Source organism: Callithrix jacchus, chromosome 13, assembly GCF_049354715.1.
Source record: "Callithrix jacchus isolate 240 chromosome 13, calJac240_pri, whole genome shotgun sequence".
NCBI lineage: Eukaryota > Metazoa > Chordata > Mammalia > Primates > Cebidae > Callithrix > Callithrix jacchus.
Window position 1 is genome coordinate 40283871 of NC_133514.1, and position 15770 is coordinate 40299640.

General features: G+C 35.0%; 1 protein-coding gene across 4 annotated transcripts in view; it reads left to right on the forward strand.

Annotated features, from left to right (window-relative positions):
• LOC100398050 (disintegrin and metalloproteinase domain-containing protein 5) overlaps positions 1–11397 on the forward strand; it is a 128564-nt gene extending 117167 nt beyond the window's left edge. For all 4 annotated transcript variants that reach the window (XM_078347533.1, XM_078347532.1, XM_035270343.3 and 1 more), the window contains 3 exons: positions 4252–4414; positions 5720–5770; positions 11229–11397. In XM_078347533.1, coding sequence (XP_078203659.1) covers positions 4252–4414; positions 5720–5770; positions 11229–11241 — 227 coding nt within the window. In that variant the 3' untranslated portion in view covers positions 11242–11397. The remainder of the gene's footprint in view (positions 1–4251; positions 4415–5719; positions 5771–11228) is intronic.
• The last annotated feature ends 4373 nt before the right edge of the window (positions 11398–15770 follow it).

The following is a 15770-nucleotide window of genomic DNA, read 5'->3' on the forward strand; positions in this document are numbered from 1 at the left end:
CCGGCCACAAGAGTCGTGCTGGTGACCCATGGGGCTCCTCCACTGGAAATATGCTGGTTCGTGAGCAATGAAAATTCGTCTGAAAGTGTGGCGTCCTCTCATTCTCTGAGCTTTCACTGGGAGCTACAATCCTGAGCTGTTAGTGATTAGCCATCTTGGATCTTTTCTCCTGAGTAGCATTTTGAGATTAATTAGGCATGGATAAATTGGGACAACTGGAGGGGAAGGGCATACCTTAGTTCTAGAAGGTATAAGCCTACCCAAAATAACTGGGATGTAGGTGGGCTGCCAACTCTATCCCCATCTCTTTTAGGACCTTGTAAGAAAGTCCTGAAACTTTAGAGCAGACTCATCTGTAGCTTGGATGCTACATAAAGGCATACCTCAGGTGATCAACTTTTAAAAAGACAATACAAAGCCACATGAAACTATGTATCAAACAAACAAACAAAAAAAAAACCCATAATAGTTTAGTCTATAACTTATAACTGTACAACACTTAAGTGTGTTTGTGTTTGCATGTATATATTATAAAAGGTCAAACCCATAGAATAGAGAAACAAAGGTGATGAAATAGTAATTCACAGAAAAATTACAAATTTCCTGTCACTATCAAGTAAGTGGGAAGCCCCATAAAATTAAAGAAATGCAAGTAGAATTTAATTTTTTTCTGGACTATAAGCTTGTCAAAGGTTAAAATGGTTGATAATAACCTCTGAAAATCAGGAATGTATATAATATTATTAATGGTTATCTCTGGGGGTTAGGATAAAATGAAAACTATAAGAAGAAAAATCATAAAATGAGATTAAAATATACTCTTTATAATTGTATGTACTAAGTAGACAATTAAGCAAAAATATATGTGAATTTAACCTCTAGCATATGCAAAAAACAGATAGTCATATACAAACACATATATATTCAATTATATATGTATATATGATTATATCTATATGCATAATACTGTAAAAGCAGATTACAAATTCTTTAAAAATATCCATGAAATAGTAACAAAAATCGATAATGTTTTTGGCTTACAATTAAGGCAATCATAAAATCCACAATTTGACATTTTTTCTGGGTCATTTTATGTTAACACAAATCAGTGATATTAAAAAATAAGTAGAATAAGGATAATGAAATAAACCTGAACTCACTGAGATGACCTTTGCAACCCAAACTCTTAATGCCCTAAAATGTATTCAGGATCACAAGTGTTTCTCCCATGTTGAGTCCAGGCTGTATTGGGGAAAGCCCAAGGCCTCCATGACTGGGTACAGGGCCTCAGAAGGGACTACATAAGGACAAAACATACAGCCACCTAGCATATCATCCCAGGTCTTTCAGGGTAGATGAGTAAGCCCCAGAATGGAAGAGATGAAAGAAAAGCCAATTGCAGTTGGCTAAAGGAAACTAGTTGGGTTAGAAGGTTTTCTATGAGTGCAGGCTCATGTGCTGCCGTCTGGACTTCCATCTGGAATTAGAGTGGTAGGCCTAGGATATCAATCACACAGGTTTGCCTAGAACTTATCCTAGTTGTAGTACTGAAAATCTTATACACAAGTGAATTTGTCACTGGGATGAAAACTTCAGGTTAGCGATTAGTGTGGAAGATTACCTGGAAAAGAACAAAATATAAAATATTAATATAAAGTGACTTTGTTTTACATTCCCATGAGCACTGCATGAGGTATTCTCTGTTTCAATTTTTCCACATCCCAGTTAATACTTGTTATTTTCTGTTTTTTTTTTTTTTCTTTTTTCTGATAGCCATTCTCATGGGTGTGAAGTGGTATCCTTTTGTGTCTTTCATCCGTGTATAGGTATAATAGGATCTTATAGATCAGAAATTTATCATTTTTTAAAAGGGTATGGTTTGGTTAAAAATTGGCTGTTGGGAGATATTTTTTGTCATGGTATTTTAACATTACTTGTTACATGAAGGAAATCTGCTGATTTTTGTGCATAAGTTTGATCAATGGATTATCACTATATTGAGAAGTCTTTTAGCTTATTTTGTTGGGGGCTAACATTTTTAAATGATGTAAACTGCAATTAATAGTAATTTTGTCACATCTTTTCAACAATAATTCTGTGAATGGAGAGAGATATTGAGAGAGAGAGAGAGAGAAAGAAAGAGAGAGGGAGGGCAAGAGCACATGCATTCTGGTCTCTTCTATTTTTATAAAGACAACAATCCCATCAAATTAGGACCCCACACTATGACATCTTTTAACCCTAATTATTTCTCAAAGTCCTCATCTCCAAATATCATCACATTGGGGGTTGAGGCTTAAACAAATGAATTTAGGGGGACACAATTCAGTCCATAAAATTCTACTCTGTGTCCCTCAAATTAATGTTTTTCTTATATGCAAAAAATCATTCATCCCATCCCAAGAGTCCCAAAAGCCTTAAGCCATTCCAGCATCAATTTTAAGTACAAAGTCTCATCTGACTAGTATCTAAATCAGGAATGGGTAACATTTGAGATATGATTCACTTTGAGACAAAATTTCTCCCCAGCTGTGACCCTGTAAAACCAGACAAATTATGTGTTTCCAAAATATAATGGTGAAATAAGCATAGGACAGACATCCCCATTCAGAAAGGGAGAAATTAGAAGGAAGGAAGAGGTGATCGGTTTCAAGCATTTCCAAAACTTAGCAGTGCAAGTTCCATTGTATCTTAGGCTTGCGAGTAATCCTACTTGGCTTAATGTTCTTCCCTCCACAATCCTAGGTGGCAACCTCACTCCCTTGGATTGGGAGGCTCCCCTGTTTTTACCATCTTTACAATGTCCCACCTGTAAGGCGCTGGGATAGGGCAACCTGGTCCACTGAAATTTAAAAGGAGGCCCCACCCTCTATAACCAAAGAGAAGGCAGCCTTGGTCCTTGGCTCTGTGGCACCCCTGATAATCTTTGAGTCACAGGCATGATTATTCTTTACTTTTCTTGAAAGATAAAGTGTGCTCATAGCCAAGTAGCCCTTCTGTCCCATTCTTTTTCCTTCATTTCCAACTGGCAGTGTCTCTGCCAGTATACTTCTATCTATGCTGGTAATGTCTTACATTTCTGGTTTCTGCCAAGATGGCCGATTAAATTCCATTATTCATGTCCATAGTCCCTTTATCAAATGATTTTTGAGCTACACCTTTGGTATTCTCTCCAGAACACGTGTTCTGATTTTTGGAAATATGGATAGGCTGAGAATTTCTGGTTAACAATTACTTCAATTACTTTATTATTTATTATATACATATATTTTATTGTACTTTAGGTTCTGAGGTACATGTGCATATCATGCAGGATTGTTACATAGGTACATGCATGGCAATGTGGCTTGCTGCCTCCATTCTTTCATCACCTATATCTGGCATTTCTCCCCATGTTATCCCTCCCAACCTCCCTAACACCTAATGGCCCTCCCCTATTCCCACCAACAGACCCCAGTGTGTGATGCTCCCCTCCCTGTGTCCATGTGTTCTCATTGTTCAGCACCTGCCTTTTAATCATCTCTCCTCTCTTCCATTTTACCATAAGCAGTCAGGAGGACTCAGGCTATACCTTGAACATTTTGCCTAGGAGTCATCTCAGCTAAGTACCCAATGTCAGCTTGTGAATTCTATCTTTCACAAAACTTTAGAACACAATTTAGCCAAGTCTTTGCCACTTTATAGCAGGAATGACCTTTCCATCATTGTCCAATAATATGTTGCTTTACTTCTAAGACTTCACTTGTAGCACCTTTAACATTCATATTTCTACCAACATTGTTCATGATTATCTGAACTCTCACCAGAATCACCTTTAGTATCTGTATTTCTATCAACAGTCCTTTATTGCAATCTAAACTTTTTTGTTTTCAATTTGCACCTTAAAATGATTCCAACCTCTGTCCATTACCCAGTTCCTTAGACACTGCTACATTTTTAGGTATTTTTTAGAGCAGTAACTCATATCTTGGTACCAAAATCTGTATTAGTCAGGGTGCTCCAGAGAAACTGAACAAATAAGATATTAGTTCATCATGTGGTGGAAGGTTGAGAACTTAAAAATCATTAATAAAACTCTAGTAAGATCCCATTTTATACATTAGTTTAGTGTTTTTGTTTTTATTATATTCATTTTACATATGTGAAAGAAATGCTTAATGTTTGGAAATGATGTTGGTAATAATATCTTCTCCTTTTCATTGTGTTGATAAAATCTGTGGAATAACTTAAAATCACTATTTTTCATTCCAGAGAAAAGCTACATGGAGGAGGAAAGACATGCCACTTTTCCAAAACAACGGTTTCAACTCATTTTCTACATATCTCTACCTGTGCTTATTATTACTGTTGCCGTCTTAATAAAATGGAAAAAATTGAGAGAGCTATGCTACAGAGGGGAAACTGAAAGTGACAGGTATACATACATACACACATATTTATAATATACACACACGTATGTAAAAGTACATATACATATATATTTACTCTTATTACATTAGGAAAGACAAGAAAAATGTATACACATTTCATCAGGAATAATCTCCAACTATAGGTAAGGCAACATAAGGAGAGGCTCAGGGAGACATTTTAAAATGGTTTGATGCCCTTTTGTTACTTGTTTTACAAATTACTAAAACTACCCAGTTTACCACTAGCATGGTAGGAGCAGACATGGCTGCCAGGGGACTTTTGGAGGTTGGTTTAGCTTCTTAGTTTACTGACACTGTCTGTACAGTCATATCACCTATGAGCTCCATGAGAATTATATGACACTGCATTTCAAAAGAACTTCCCAAAACTAAATTTATTAGATACAGATTCTCAGGTCAGTGATAAATGCCTTTATTAGAACACCTCTCTCAGTTAGAGATAATATTTATAAACCTAAAATATTTGACAATATTTATTTTTTCTAAATATAGATATTGCTGATTTGTAAAATCATTTCTTAAGTAGAAATGTGTAGTTGATAATGGCTGGTTAAAGAGGCAGGAGGCACCACCGTGCAGTAGGAAGAGAATTACACTTAGCTTCAGGAAACCTTGTTTTAAGTTGTAAATCTTGCATGTAACACTGTGATATTTTGAGCAAGTGATTTAATTTTTACTTAATATTATTCTCTGTAATTCTACAGAATGGGAGATAGTAATAACTTTTCAATATATCTAAACTTTTGGCTACATCAATTTAATGAGGAAAATCATCATGCTGTCTGTAATCAGTTATACAAAATTTTAAATATCATATTGAGCCCCTTATTAATAATTTCCAATATTTCATCACAGATATATTTACATCTAGTTTTACACTGCAAGATGCAAAGATAAAACATGTTTATATTTTCTGAGAGAGAGAAATAAATATATTGAACTGTATAGAAAAGTATTTAAACTTTTTGAGTGCTACTTTATGGTTTGGCTCATTGGAACTGAGGAATTAGGGATATCATAGAATAATGGGACCTGAGCATACAAATGTGGATTTATAAACACAATTCTTGATTAATGTAGAATGAGAATGAGAAGACTCAGTGCCCAGAGTGAGGTAACTGGTGGCATTTGTTCTAATGGAAACACAGTACCTGTTTAAGTTGTTAAAAGGAGACATTTCACTTATTTGAATCATGGTGTTTCTTGAAAGAATATTTTTCATTCAGTTATTTAATTATTCAAGAATTACAATTTTCCTCACTTTAAAACAAAGTTTATCAATTTTGTAGCTCTGTGTCAGAAGAAAGCAGCAGTAACAGCAAGTCATCCCTCAGTGAAAGGTGAGTGTAGAATCATTTCGCATTGTATGTTTTGATCATTGCTTAGGAGCACTTCAAAATGGTTAGTTTGAAACCAAACATTTTTTATGTATTTGTTTAATTCTCACTATAGGTTATTTTATAATAATAAATAATAAAACTTGGTTTTATGCTATCTGAGCCTCTCCTTCTTGACTTATACTAAAGGAGAGATTTTGTGCACTCACACTAGCAACTACATCTATGAGCATGTACATCATGGGTTTGCTTTTTTCTTTCTTTAGCATCAAGTAGGAGCATTTGTGTTTTAGTGATATCTTACTGGCATATAAAAAGATAAGTGATGCTCTAATCAGTGGTACCAAACTTTTTGGCATCAGTGACTGGTTTAGTGGAAGAAGTTTTTTCCACAGGGCAGGGTTTAAGGGGTTAGTTTCAGGATGAAACTGTTCCAGCTCACATCATCAAGCATTAGTTAGATTCTCATAAGGAGCATGCAACTAAATCTCTCACACATGCAGTACACACACACACACACACACACACACACACACACACTCACAGACACACACACAATAGTTCTTGCTGCCTTGAGAATCTAATGCTCTTGCTGACCTGACCTGACAGGAGGCAGAGCTCAGGCAGTAATGCTTGCTGGCTTGTGCTCACCTCATGCTTTGTGGCTTGGTTGCTAACAGTCCATGGCTGTGGAGTTGAGGACCCCTGCTCTAAATGATGTCATAGATGCTTACAGTACTGCTATTATCTCAAAAAAAATTACTGAAAGTAAGTTTGAACCTTGGAATTATTATTCATTTCCCAGTCTCAATTCATCTGGGACAGCAAATTTATGGATCAAATTATGGAAGAATCAAATATGACATTATGAAATTAGATAATCCTCATTTACTATCAGTATATAGAGACTTTTCTTACCAAATGCTGGATAGAGTATAAAATGAGAGAGTATTTCAAGTAGCATCTAATATGATTTCTCATGTTCTCTCTTTTCATCCTTGAAGTACAAAGCTAAACCCTGTGATGATTCATTTAGCAAATATTGAGATAAATATCTGCAGTGAAGGAATTCCTACTTTTAAGTGAAGCACTGTTAAGTATGGGCCATCACCATCCTAATTCTATTGTCAAGGCTGTTTTAGGTTCTACAAAAATTAAGCATATCTCTGCTTTCTCGGCAAGATTATCTTTGATCCTTTTGTGATACATATTACAGAAGAGAAAATAATCGAAATATTTTAATTATAATTGCTACAAAAAAGATGGAAAAAATAGTTATTTACACTCAAAAATTGTGGATAGAAGGAAATAATAAAGAGCAGAAATAATGTGAAGGAAAATAAAGAGAAAAAAAACACGAGCAAAGACAAAGGCTAATTCTTTGAAAAGATTAATATTGATTAACATTAGCTAATAGTTCAAAACAAAAAGAGAATGATACACATTACTATCAGGTACTAAAATGATATCATATTTATTTTTCTGGACATTAGAAAAAGTCAAAGTTAATAAGTTTAAATAGCTAAAATACAACACATTTTTTCAAAAACACATCTTTCTATCTTCCCAAAGTGGAATAGAGAGAAAAAATCAAAGAAAATAACAGGGCGGTGATTCCTCAAAGATCTAGAACTAGAAATATCATTTGACCCAGCAATCCCACTACCAAAAAATTATAAATTGTTCTATTATAAAGACACATGCACATGTATGTTCATTGTGGCACTGTTTACAATTGCAAAGACTTGGAGCCAATCCATTGCCCATCAATGATAGACTGGATAAAGAAAATGCAGCACATATGTAATCCCAGCACTTTGGGAGGCCGAGGCAGGATTACGAGGTCAACAGATCGAGACCATCCTGGTCAACATGGTGAAACCCCGTCTCTACTAAAAATACAAAAAATTAGCTGGGCATGGTGGCGCATGCCTGTAATCCCAGCTACTCAGGAGGTTGAGGCAGGAGAATTGCCTGAACCCAGGAGGCAGATGTTGCCGTGAGCCGAGATTGCGCCATTGCACTCCAGCCTGGGTAACAAGAGCAAAACTCCGTCTCAAAAAAAAAAAAAAAAAAGAAAAAGAAAAAAAATGCAGCACATATACACCATGGAATACTATGCAGCCATAAAAAGGATGAGTTCATGTCCTTTGCAGGGATATGGATGAAGCTTGAAACCATCATTCTCAGCAAACAGACACGAGAACAGAAAAACCAAACACCACATGTTTTCACTTATAAGTAGTTGTTGAACAATGAGAACATATGGACACAAGAAGGGGAGCATCACACATTGGGGCCTGTTAGGGGGTGGGAAAGCTGGGGAGGGACAGTAGGGAGTGGGGGCATTGGGAAGGGATAAACATTAGGAGAAATACCTAATGTAGGTGACGGGGGGATGAATGCAGCAAACCACCATGTCATATATATATATACAATCCTGCACTATCTGCACATGTACCCCAGAACTTAAAGTATAATAATAATAATAATAATAATAATAATAAAAGATTTGACAACCTCAAGGGTTGGCAAGGATATCAAGCTACTAAAACTCTCACGTGGTGCTGCTATGAGGGTTTTCTAGTACAGCATATTTTTGACTACTGTTCAAGAGTTTAGCATCTTCTAAATCTGAATACTTATGTAATCTATTATAGCAGTCAGAGAATAGATATCACACAGTGATTTAAATAGGGGATGTGGGTATAAAAAGTAATTTGAGTATGGTAGAAGAATAACTGTAAGATATTGGGGAAAATCCTCTTACGAAACCCTAACGGGGAGTACATAAGGAAGGACTAACTTAGAAGAGGGTATCCTTCCCATGCCTCAGTGGAAAAGATGTAGCTGCCACCTACTGAGGCAGGGAAGTTTGTTCATTTTCTTGAGTCAGATCTGGTCATCAGTTGTGTGGTATGCAGAAAGAAACCATCTACAGCACAGGAAAACCACAGCTGAGCTGCTGCTGGTGGCCAGGTATGTGGGTATGTAGTGGAGTGGGGGTGTCAGTTCAGTAAGAGCTCTGGCTGTCAGGAGTACTGAAGCTCAATGATCAGATGTGAAATGCAAATTTAAAACACAGTATGATACTACTAAACACATGCTGGGTGCCTATCATTATAACAATTTACAATGTCAGTTAGTGAGAATATGGAGCAACCGAAACTTTGATATGCCCTTTAAGGGAATGTAAATTTGTAAAATCAATTTGGAAAACTGGTAAAATCTATTAAGACTTGGCTAATGCGTATTTTACAACTAGCAGATTCCACTCATTGATGTGTACCATTAGTAATGTGCACATGTGTGGGTCAAGAGACATGCACGAGAATGTTCATGGCAGAACTGGTTGATCAAAACACTGAAAACAACCCGACTTGATATCTTATTGCCTTCTTTCCCATTATCAATAATATATGTATATGTGGGTCTCTGTTTATTTAACCTAAACTCAGTCAAAACTTTTTTGGAGATACGGGCAAGGAGAATCAGGAAAAAGATTCTGAAATTCATATGGAAGAAGTATATGTGGTATCCAGGTAAACCTTAGTATTAAATAACATGAATTAAAATATCAACCTGTTTATTTGTTTGTTGATTCATTGAGTTTTTAAGACAGGGGTTTCACTTTGTCACTCAAGCTGGAGTGCAGTAGCATGATCACAGTTCACTTAGTTCACTGCAGCCTCAATCTCCTGGGCTTAACTGATCCTCCCATCTCAGCCTTCCAAGTAGCTGAGACTACAGGCACACACACCATCACTCCTGGCGAATTATTTTTTGTAGATGTGAGGATATCCCTATGTTGCCCAGGCTGGTCTCAAGCTCAGGTGATCCCTGCCTTGGCCTCACAAAATGTTGGCATGACAAACATAAGCCACCATGCCCAGCCTGCTTGTTTTTTAAAGTATATTTTCTGATTAAAATATCTGAGAAATTTTGGTAGATACTTGAATTAAGAGAAATATTTTCATAATTGCAATAAATGAAGATTTCCACCAACAATTTATATGTACATCTTCTCAAGTATTTTTCTAAGCAAAGTATTAAAAATATTTTTTTACTTTGAAAATATTATGGACAAAATTTTATATCTTAAAATGCAGTCATATCATTTTGTGGCATATACTATTCAAATTCAAATAAAAAATCATTTATTTTAAAAGTCTATTATGAATATTTATGCTACTTCCAGTTTTTAGGTATGCATGAATATATATCTGTAAGCAATTGTCCAGTTATAGACTGAGATGAATACCCAGAAGATATCAAAGAATAAATATAGTGTAATATGAAGACTTCCATTGTTTTAAAATATCTATTATTAAATTATCAGTCCATCGTAGCCAATTGTAACGTTGATAATTTATTTACTTTTTAGCTAGTTTGGATATGCAAGTGGTATACTTTCTGAGCCCTAGCATATCTTAAATTCTACTTCTTTTATTTTACTACTTTATTGAATTTTCTTTGCAATTTTCCACTATGTCACTTAGTGATGAGATATTTATATAAAGAACATGGAAATAGAAGCAGAAAATACAAAATATGAACATATGGAATTAGAGGCATTTTGAGACTCCTTTTAGTATGAGGGAAGCTTAGTATATTTTACCTTTAATAAATCTCTCCCTTCACTCATCTTTCTGTTACGTAATTGAGATTTTAGATTTAGCCTACTGTTAATAAATTTCTGCTTTTAAATATTATTTATTTTGGTTTTAAAATATTGTCATTTTTAATTTTATACTTATGTTTGCAATAAACATTTTGAATTCATTTTATATTTAACTGGTTTCATTTTTTAAAGTTCCAAAGAATGATTTTAACTTTTAATGGTGTTAAAATTCTTTTCTAGCCAGAGAAATTGGAATGCTTGAATCTGCCATCACTTTCTTCTCTTATTCAATAAATAATGTGTGTATGTGAGTGTGTGAATCATTCTTATTATTATTACAGTACTAACACATAATAAACATTGATTAAAAATATGTCAGTAAAATAATAAAATAGTAATCATTATTTGTCCCAACACCAGGGATGATGATTATTAAAAAATTTCATTACATAGATATACTCATCAATGTGCATGCATGCATGTGTGTGCACATGTGCATATTGGTGTTATCTAACAAAAAGGTACTTAGAATTATGACCTTTTAATTTTAAAATAAAACCATTGCATATTTTTAGAATGGAGTTTCCAAAGCAGTTTATTGACCTAATAGTTACCAAATGCAGATTTAAAAAAATCAGTGTACTTTAACAAGTCACTTCTGTTATAAAACTAAGAGTATCTTTAGTTGAGATAACAGGTAATATTTTTCTGGAATTTTTATTTTCTTAATTTTTTTGCTTTTAATCACCCATAGTTTTAAAATTACTTGAGTTAGGAATGTGTTAGCTACAATAAAGAACAATGAGCAACACTGGCATTTTGTTTTGTTTTCTCCTGCAGCACCAGTCTCTAACAACCTTGAATGTTAATGCTTGGAGAGAGGAGAGTAACATATACATGATCAGAAACTGGCCTGAACCAAGAAGGAAGAAAACACAATTTCTCTCCCACTGCTCTGTCACTGCTGAGGATTTTAAACTATGAAATAAATCACCTGGCTTGAATCTCATGACTTATGTCCATTGTATTCTTTGTATTTGCAGTCCAAATTCTACCCTATCAAATTTGGATCCAGAAAGGTGTTCTGAATGAAGTGAAAGGAGCCTAAGACTCTCATCTCATAAAGCCAAGAGGGACTGCTAGTTAGCCTCATAGCAGAAAGTATCTATTTCCACTTCTGCTTGAAGATCCTTGGTTGACCAGAAGCTCCCTGAAGTCTGACATATCTCTGGTCCTTCAGAGAACCTAGCCTCTACCTAGTCTGTGACTTGTTACAGTGGCATTTATGCCAATGATATCTGAGTCCAATCCCTGTCTTCTTACTGCTGCTCATTTTTGAAAGCTGTATACCCATTTTAGTGTGTTAAAATACCTGTTTGCCAAAAGTAGATCTATGATAAAGCTAAGGAAGCAAAAAATTAAGAGCAACTTACTTATACAGATTCTCTTCAAAGTCATAAACCTAATTTTGTATTTTTAGAATTTATCAAGTTTTTTATGTTTCAGGCCACATTGAGCCTGAATCATCTCTGCTGTTCACAAGGTCCTTTGGTATTGGTGTGCTAGAGCCAGTTCACTCCATGCACCAGAGCTGTTCATCAAAATTTCAGATTATTAGCAAGCCAGTTGTTAAACAGCCATTACTAAAAAATTACTTAAGTCTAAATAAATTAAAAATTAATATTCAAAAAATATCATTTATTCATTATTTTGTTGTATTTTCATCTTAGCTTTTTAGGTTATAACTATTGCATCTTTACACAATACTATATTATGGTAATTACTATACTATGGGAAAGTATGATTTGCATGTATTACCAACTCCTATTCTAGAAATATCAAATGATAGCTTGAAATTAGCCTTCATGGAGACTGATAAACCTATCAATGTGAACTTCCCCTCTTTCACATCACAGAAATATCTGTATAATAATTGCTAGCAAACCACTGTTCTTGGGGAGTATTTCAACTTTTTTCTGTTTTTGTTTTCAATAGCTTGTTGAAAGTGCTTTTCTATCATGGCTCCAACTATCTCCAACTCTATCTCCAACTCTTCCTGAATATGAATACCCAAGTGGTCTCAAAAAATTTGGTACAGAAAGAATATACCTAAACACAATAAAGGCCATGTGTTAAAAATTAAACACCACATCTAACATCATAGTGAATGGGGAAAAGCTGAAATTTTTTTCCTGTAAGATCTGGAAGAAGGCAAGCTTCCCACTTCTACCACTTTTATTCAACATATATTAGAAATGCTAGCCAGATACTAGCAAGAGAAAGAAAATAAAAGGCTTATAAATAAGAAAGGAAGAAGTCAAAATATTCCTGTTTACAGATGACATAATCATATATATAGAAAATCATGAAGACTCCACCAAAAAATTGTCAGATAAAATATAATAAAGTTGCAGAAAGCAAAATCAATATACAAAAATCAGTACCATTTCTATATACCAATAGAAAACTATCTGAAAAAAAACAAGAAGGAATTTAATTTATGATAGCTACAAAATTTTAAATATTTAGGAATAAATCAAGAAGGTGAAAGATCTCAACAATGAAAAATATAAAATATTGATAAAAAAGTTGAAGAGGACACAAGTAAAAGATTTCATGTTTATGGTACAGAAGAATTAACATTGTCGAAATGTCCATATTATCCAAAGCAATCTTCAGATTCAATGAAATCTGTATCAAAATACTAGTGAAATTCTTCCCAGAAATAGAAAAAACAATCTTAAAATGTATATGGAAATGGAAAAGACTTTGGTAGCCAAAGCAATATTCAGCAAAAAGAACAAAGCTGGAGGCATCACAGTACCCACTTCAAAATATGCTACAAAAATATAGTAATGAAAACAGCATGGCACTCGCATAAAAACAATCACATAGAACAATGGAATCAAATAGAGAAATCCGTGTATTCAGGGCCAGCTACTTTTCATCAAAGGTAGCAAAACACACATTGGGAGAAGGGCTGTCTCCTCAGTAAGTGGTGCTGATGAAACTGGCTATCCACATGCAGAACAGTAAAACTAGACCACTATCTCTCACTATATAAACAAAATTAACCTGAAGTCAATTAAAGGCTTAAATTTAAGACCACAAACTATGAAACTACTAGAAGACTACAGAGACAACACTTTATATAAAATTGGACCAGTCAGGGATTTTTTTGAATAAGATCTCAGAAGAACAGGAAATAAAAGTAAAAATAGACAAATGGGATTTCATCAAACTAAAATTCTTCTGCACAACAAAGGAAATCAATAGTGTGAAAAGACAGTCTACAGATTAAGAAAAGTATTTGCGAAATATGCATCTGACAAGGGATTAATACCTAGAATATATAGGAAACTCAAACAACTCAGTAGCAAAACAAACCAAAGAACTCAATTTAAAAATGGGCAAAAGACCTGAATAGACATTTCTCAAAAGAATACATAAAAATTGCCGGGAGAGATACAGGCATATGAAAAGGTACTCAACATAATTGATTGTCAGAGAAGTACAAACAGTAACTACAATGAGATCTCACCCTAGTGAAAATAGATTATATCAAAAAGATAAGAAATAGCACATGCTGGTGAGGATGTGGAGAAAAAGGAACACTTGCAAACTACTAGTGGGAACATAAATTAGTACAACCACTATGGGGAACAGTCTGAAGGTTCCTCAAAATCTAAAACTTGGGATACATTATGATCTAGCAGTCACATTGCTAGATCATATGTCAGAAAGAAAGAAAATCAGGCTGGTGCAGTGGCTCATGCCTGTAATCCCAGCACTTTGGGAGGCCAAAGCAGGTGGATCACCTGAGGTCAGGAGTTCAAGACCAGCCTGGCCAACATGATGAAACCCTGTCTTTACCAAAAATACAAAAATTAGCTGGGTATGGTGGATGGCACCTGTAATCTCATCTACTTGGGCGGCTGAGGCAGGAGAATCACTTGAACCCAGAAGGTGGAGACCACAAACAAATGGATAAACATTCCATGTTCATGGATAGAAAGAATCAATATCATGAAAATGGCCATACTGCTCAAAGTGATTTATAGATTCAATGCTATCCCCATCAAGCTACCTATGACCATCTTCACAGAACTGGAAAAAACCACCTTAAACTTCATATGGAACCAAAAGAGAGCCTGAATAGCCAAGACAATTCTAAGCAAAAAGAAGAAAGGTGGTGGCATTATGCTACCTGACTTCAAACTATACTACAAGTCTAAGGTAATCAAAACAGCATGGAACTGTTACCAAAAAAGAGATATAGACTAATGGAACAGAACAGAGGCCTCAGAGGCAACACCACACCTCTACAACCATCTGATCTTTGACAAACCTGACAACAACAAGCAATGGGGAAAGGATTCCCTGTTTTATAAATGGTGTTGGGAAAACTGGCTAGCCATGTGCAGAAAGCAGAAACTGAACCCCTTCCTGACACCTTACACTAAAATTAACTCTGGATGGATTAAAGTCCTTGCCTATGCCTGTGTCCTGAATGGTTTTGCCTAGGTTTCCTTCTAAGGAAAATGAATAAAACATCAAAAGCATTGGCAACAAAAGCCAAAATAGACAAATGGGATCTAATTAAACTCCAGAGCTTCTGTACCACAAAAGAAACAATCATTAGAGTGAACTGGCAACCAACAAAATGGGAAAAAATGTTTGCAATCTACCCATCTGACAAAGGGCTGATATCCAGAATCTACAAGAACTAAAACAGGTTTACAAGAAAAAAACCAAACAAACCTATTCAAAAGTGGATGAAGGACATGAACAGACACTTTTCAAAAGATATTTATGAGGCCTATGAACATATGAAAAAATGCTCATCAGCACTGGTCATTAGAGAAATGCAAATCAAAACCACATTGAGATACCTTCTCATGCCAGTTAGAATGGCGATAATTTAAAAATCTGGAAACAATAGGTGCTGGAGAGTACATGGAGAAATAGAAATAATTTTACACTGTTGGTGGGACTGTAAATTAGTTCAACCATTTTGGAAGACAGTGTGGCAATTCCTCAAGGATCTAGAAATAGAAATTCTATTTGACCCAGCAATCCCATTATTGGGTATATATCCAAAGGATTATAAATCATTCTATTATACAAACACATGTACACATATGCTCATTGCAGCACTGTTTACATTAGCAAAGACTGGAACCAACACAAATCCCCATCAATGATAGACTGGACAAGGAAAGTATGGCACATATACACCATGGAATACTATGCAGCCATAAAAAATGATGAGTTTGCATCCTTTGTAGGGACATGGATGAATCTGGAAACCATTGTTCACAGCAAACTGACACAAGAACGGAAAAACAAACACTGCATGTTCTCACTTATAGGCGGGTGTTG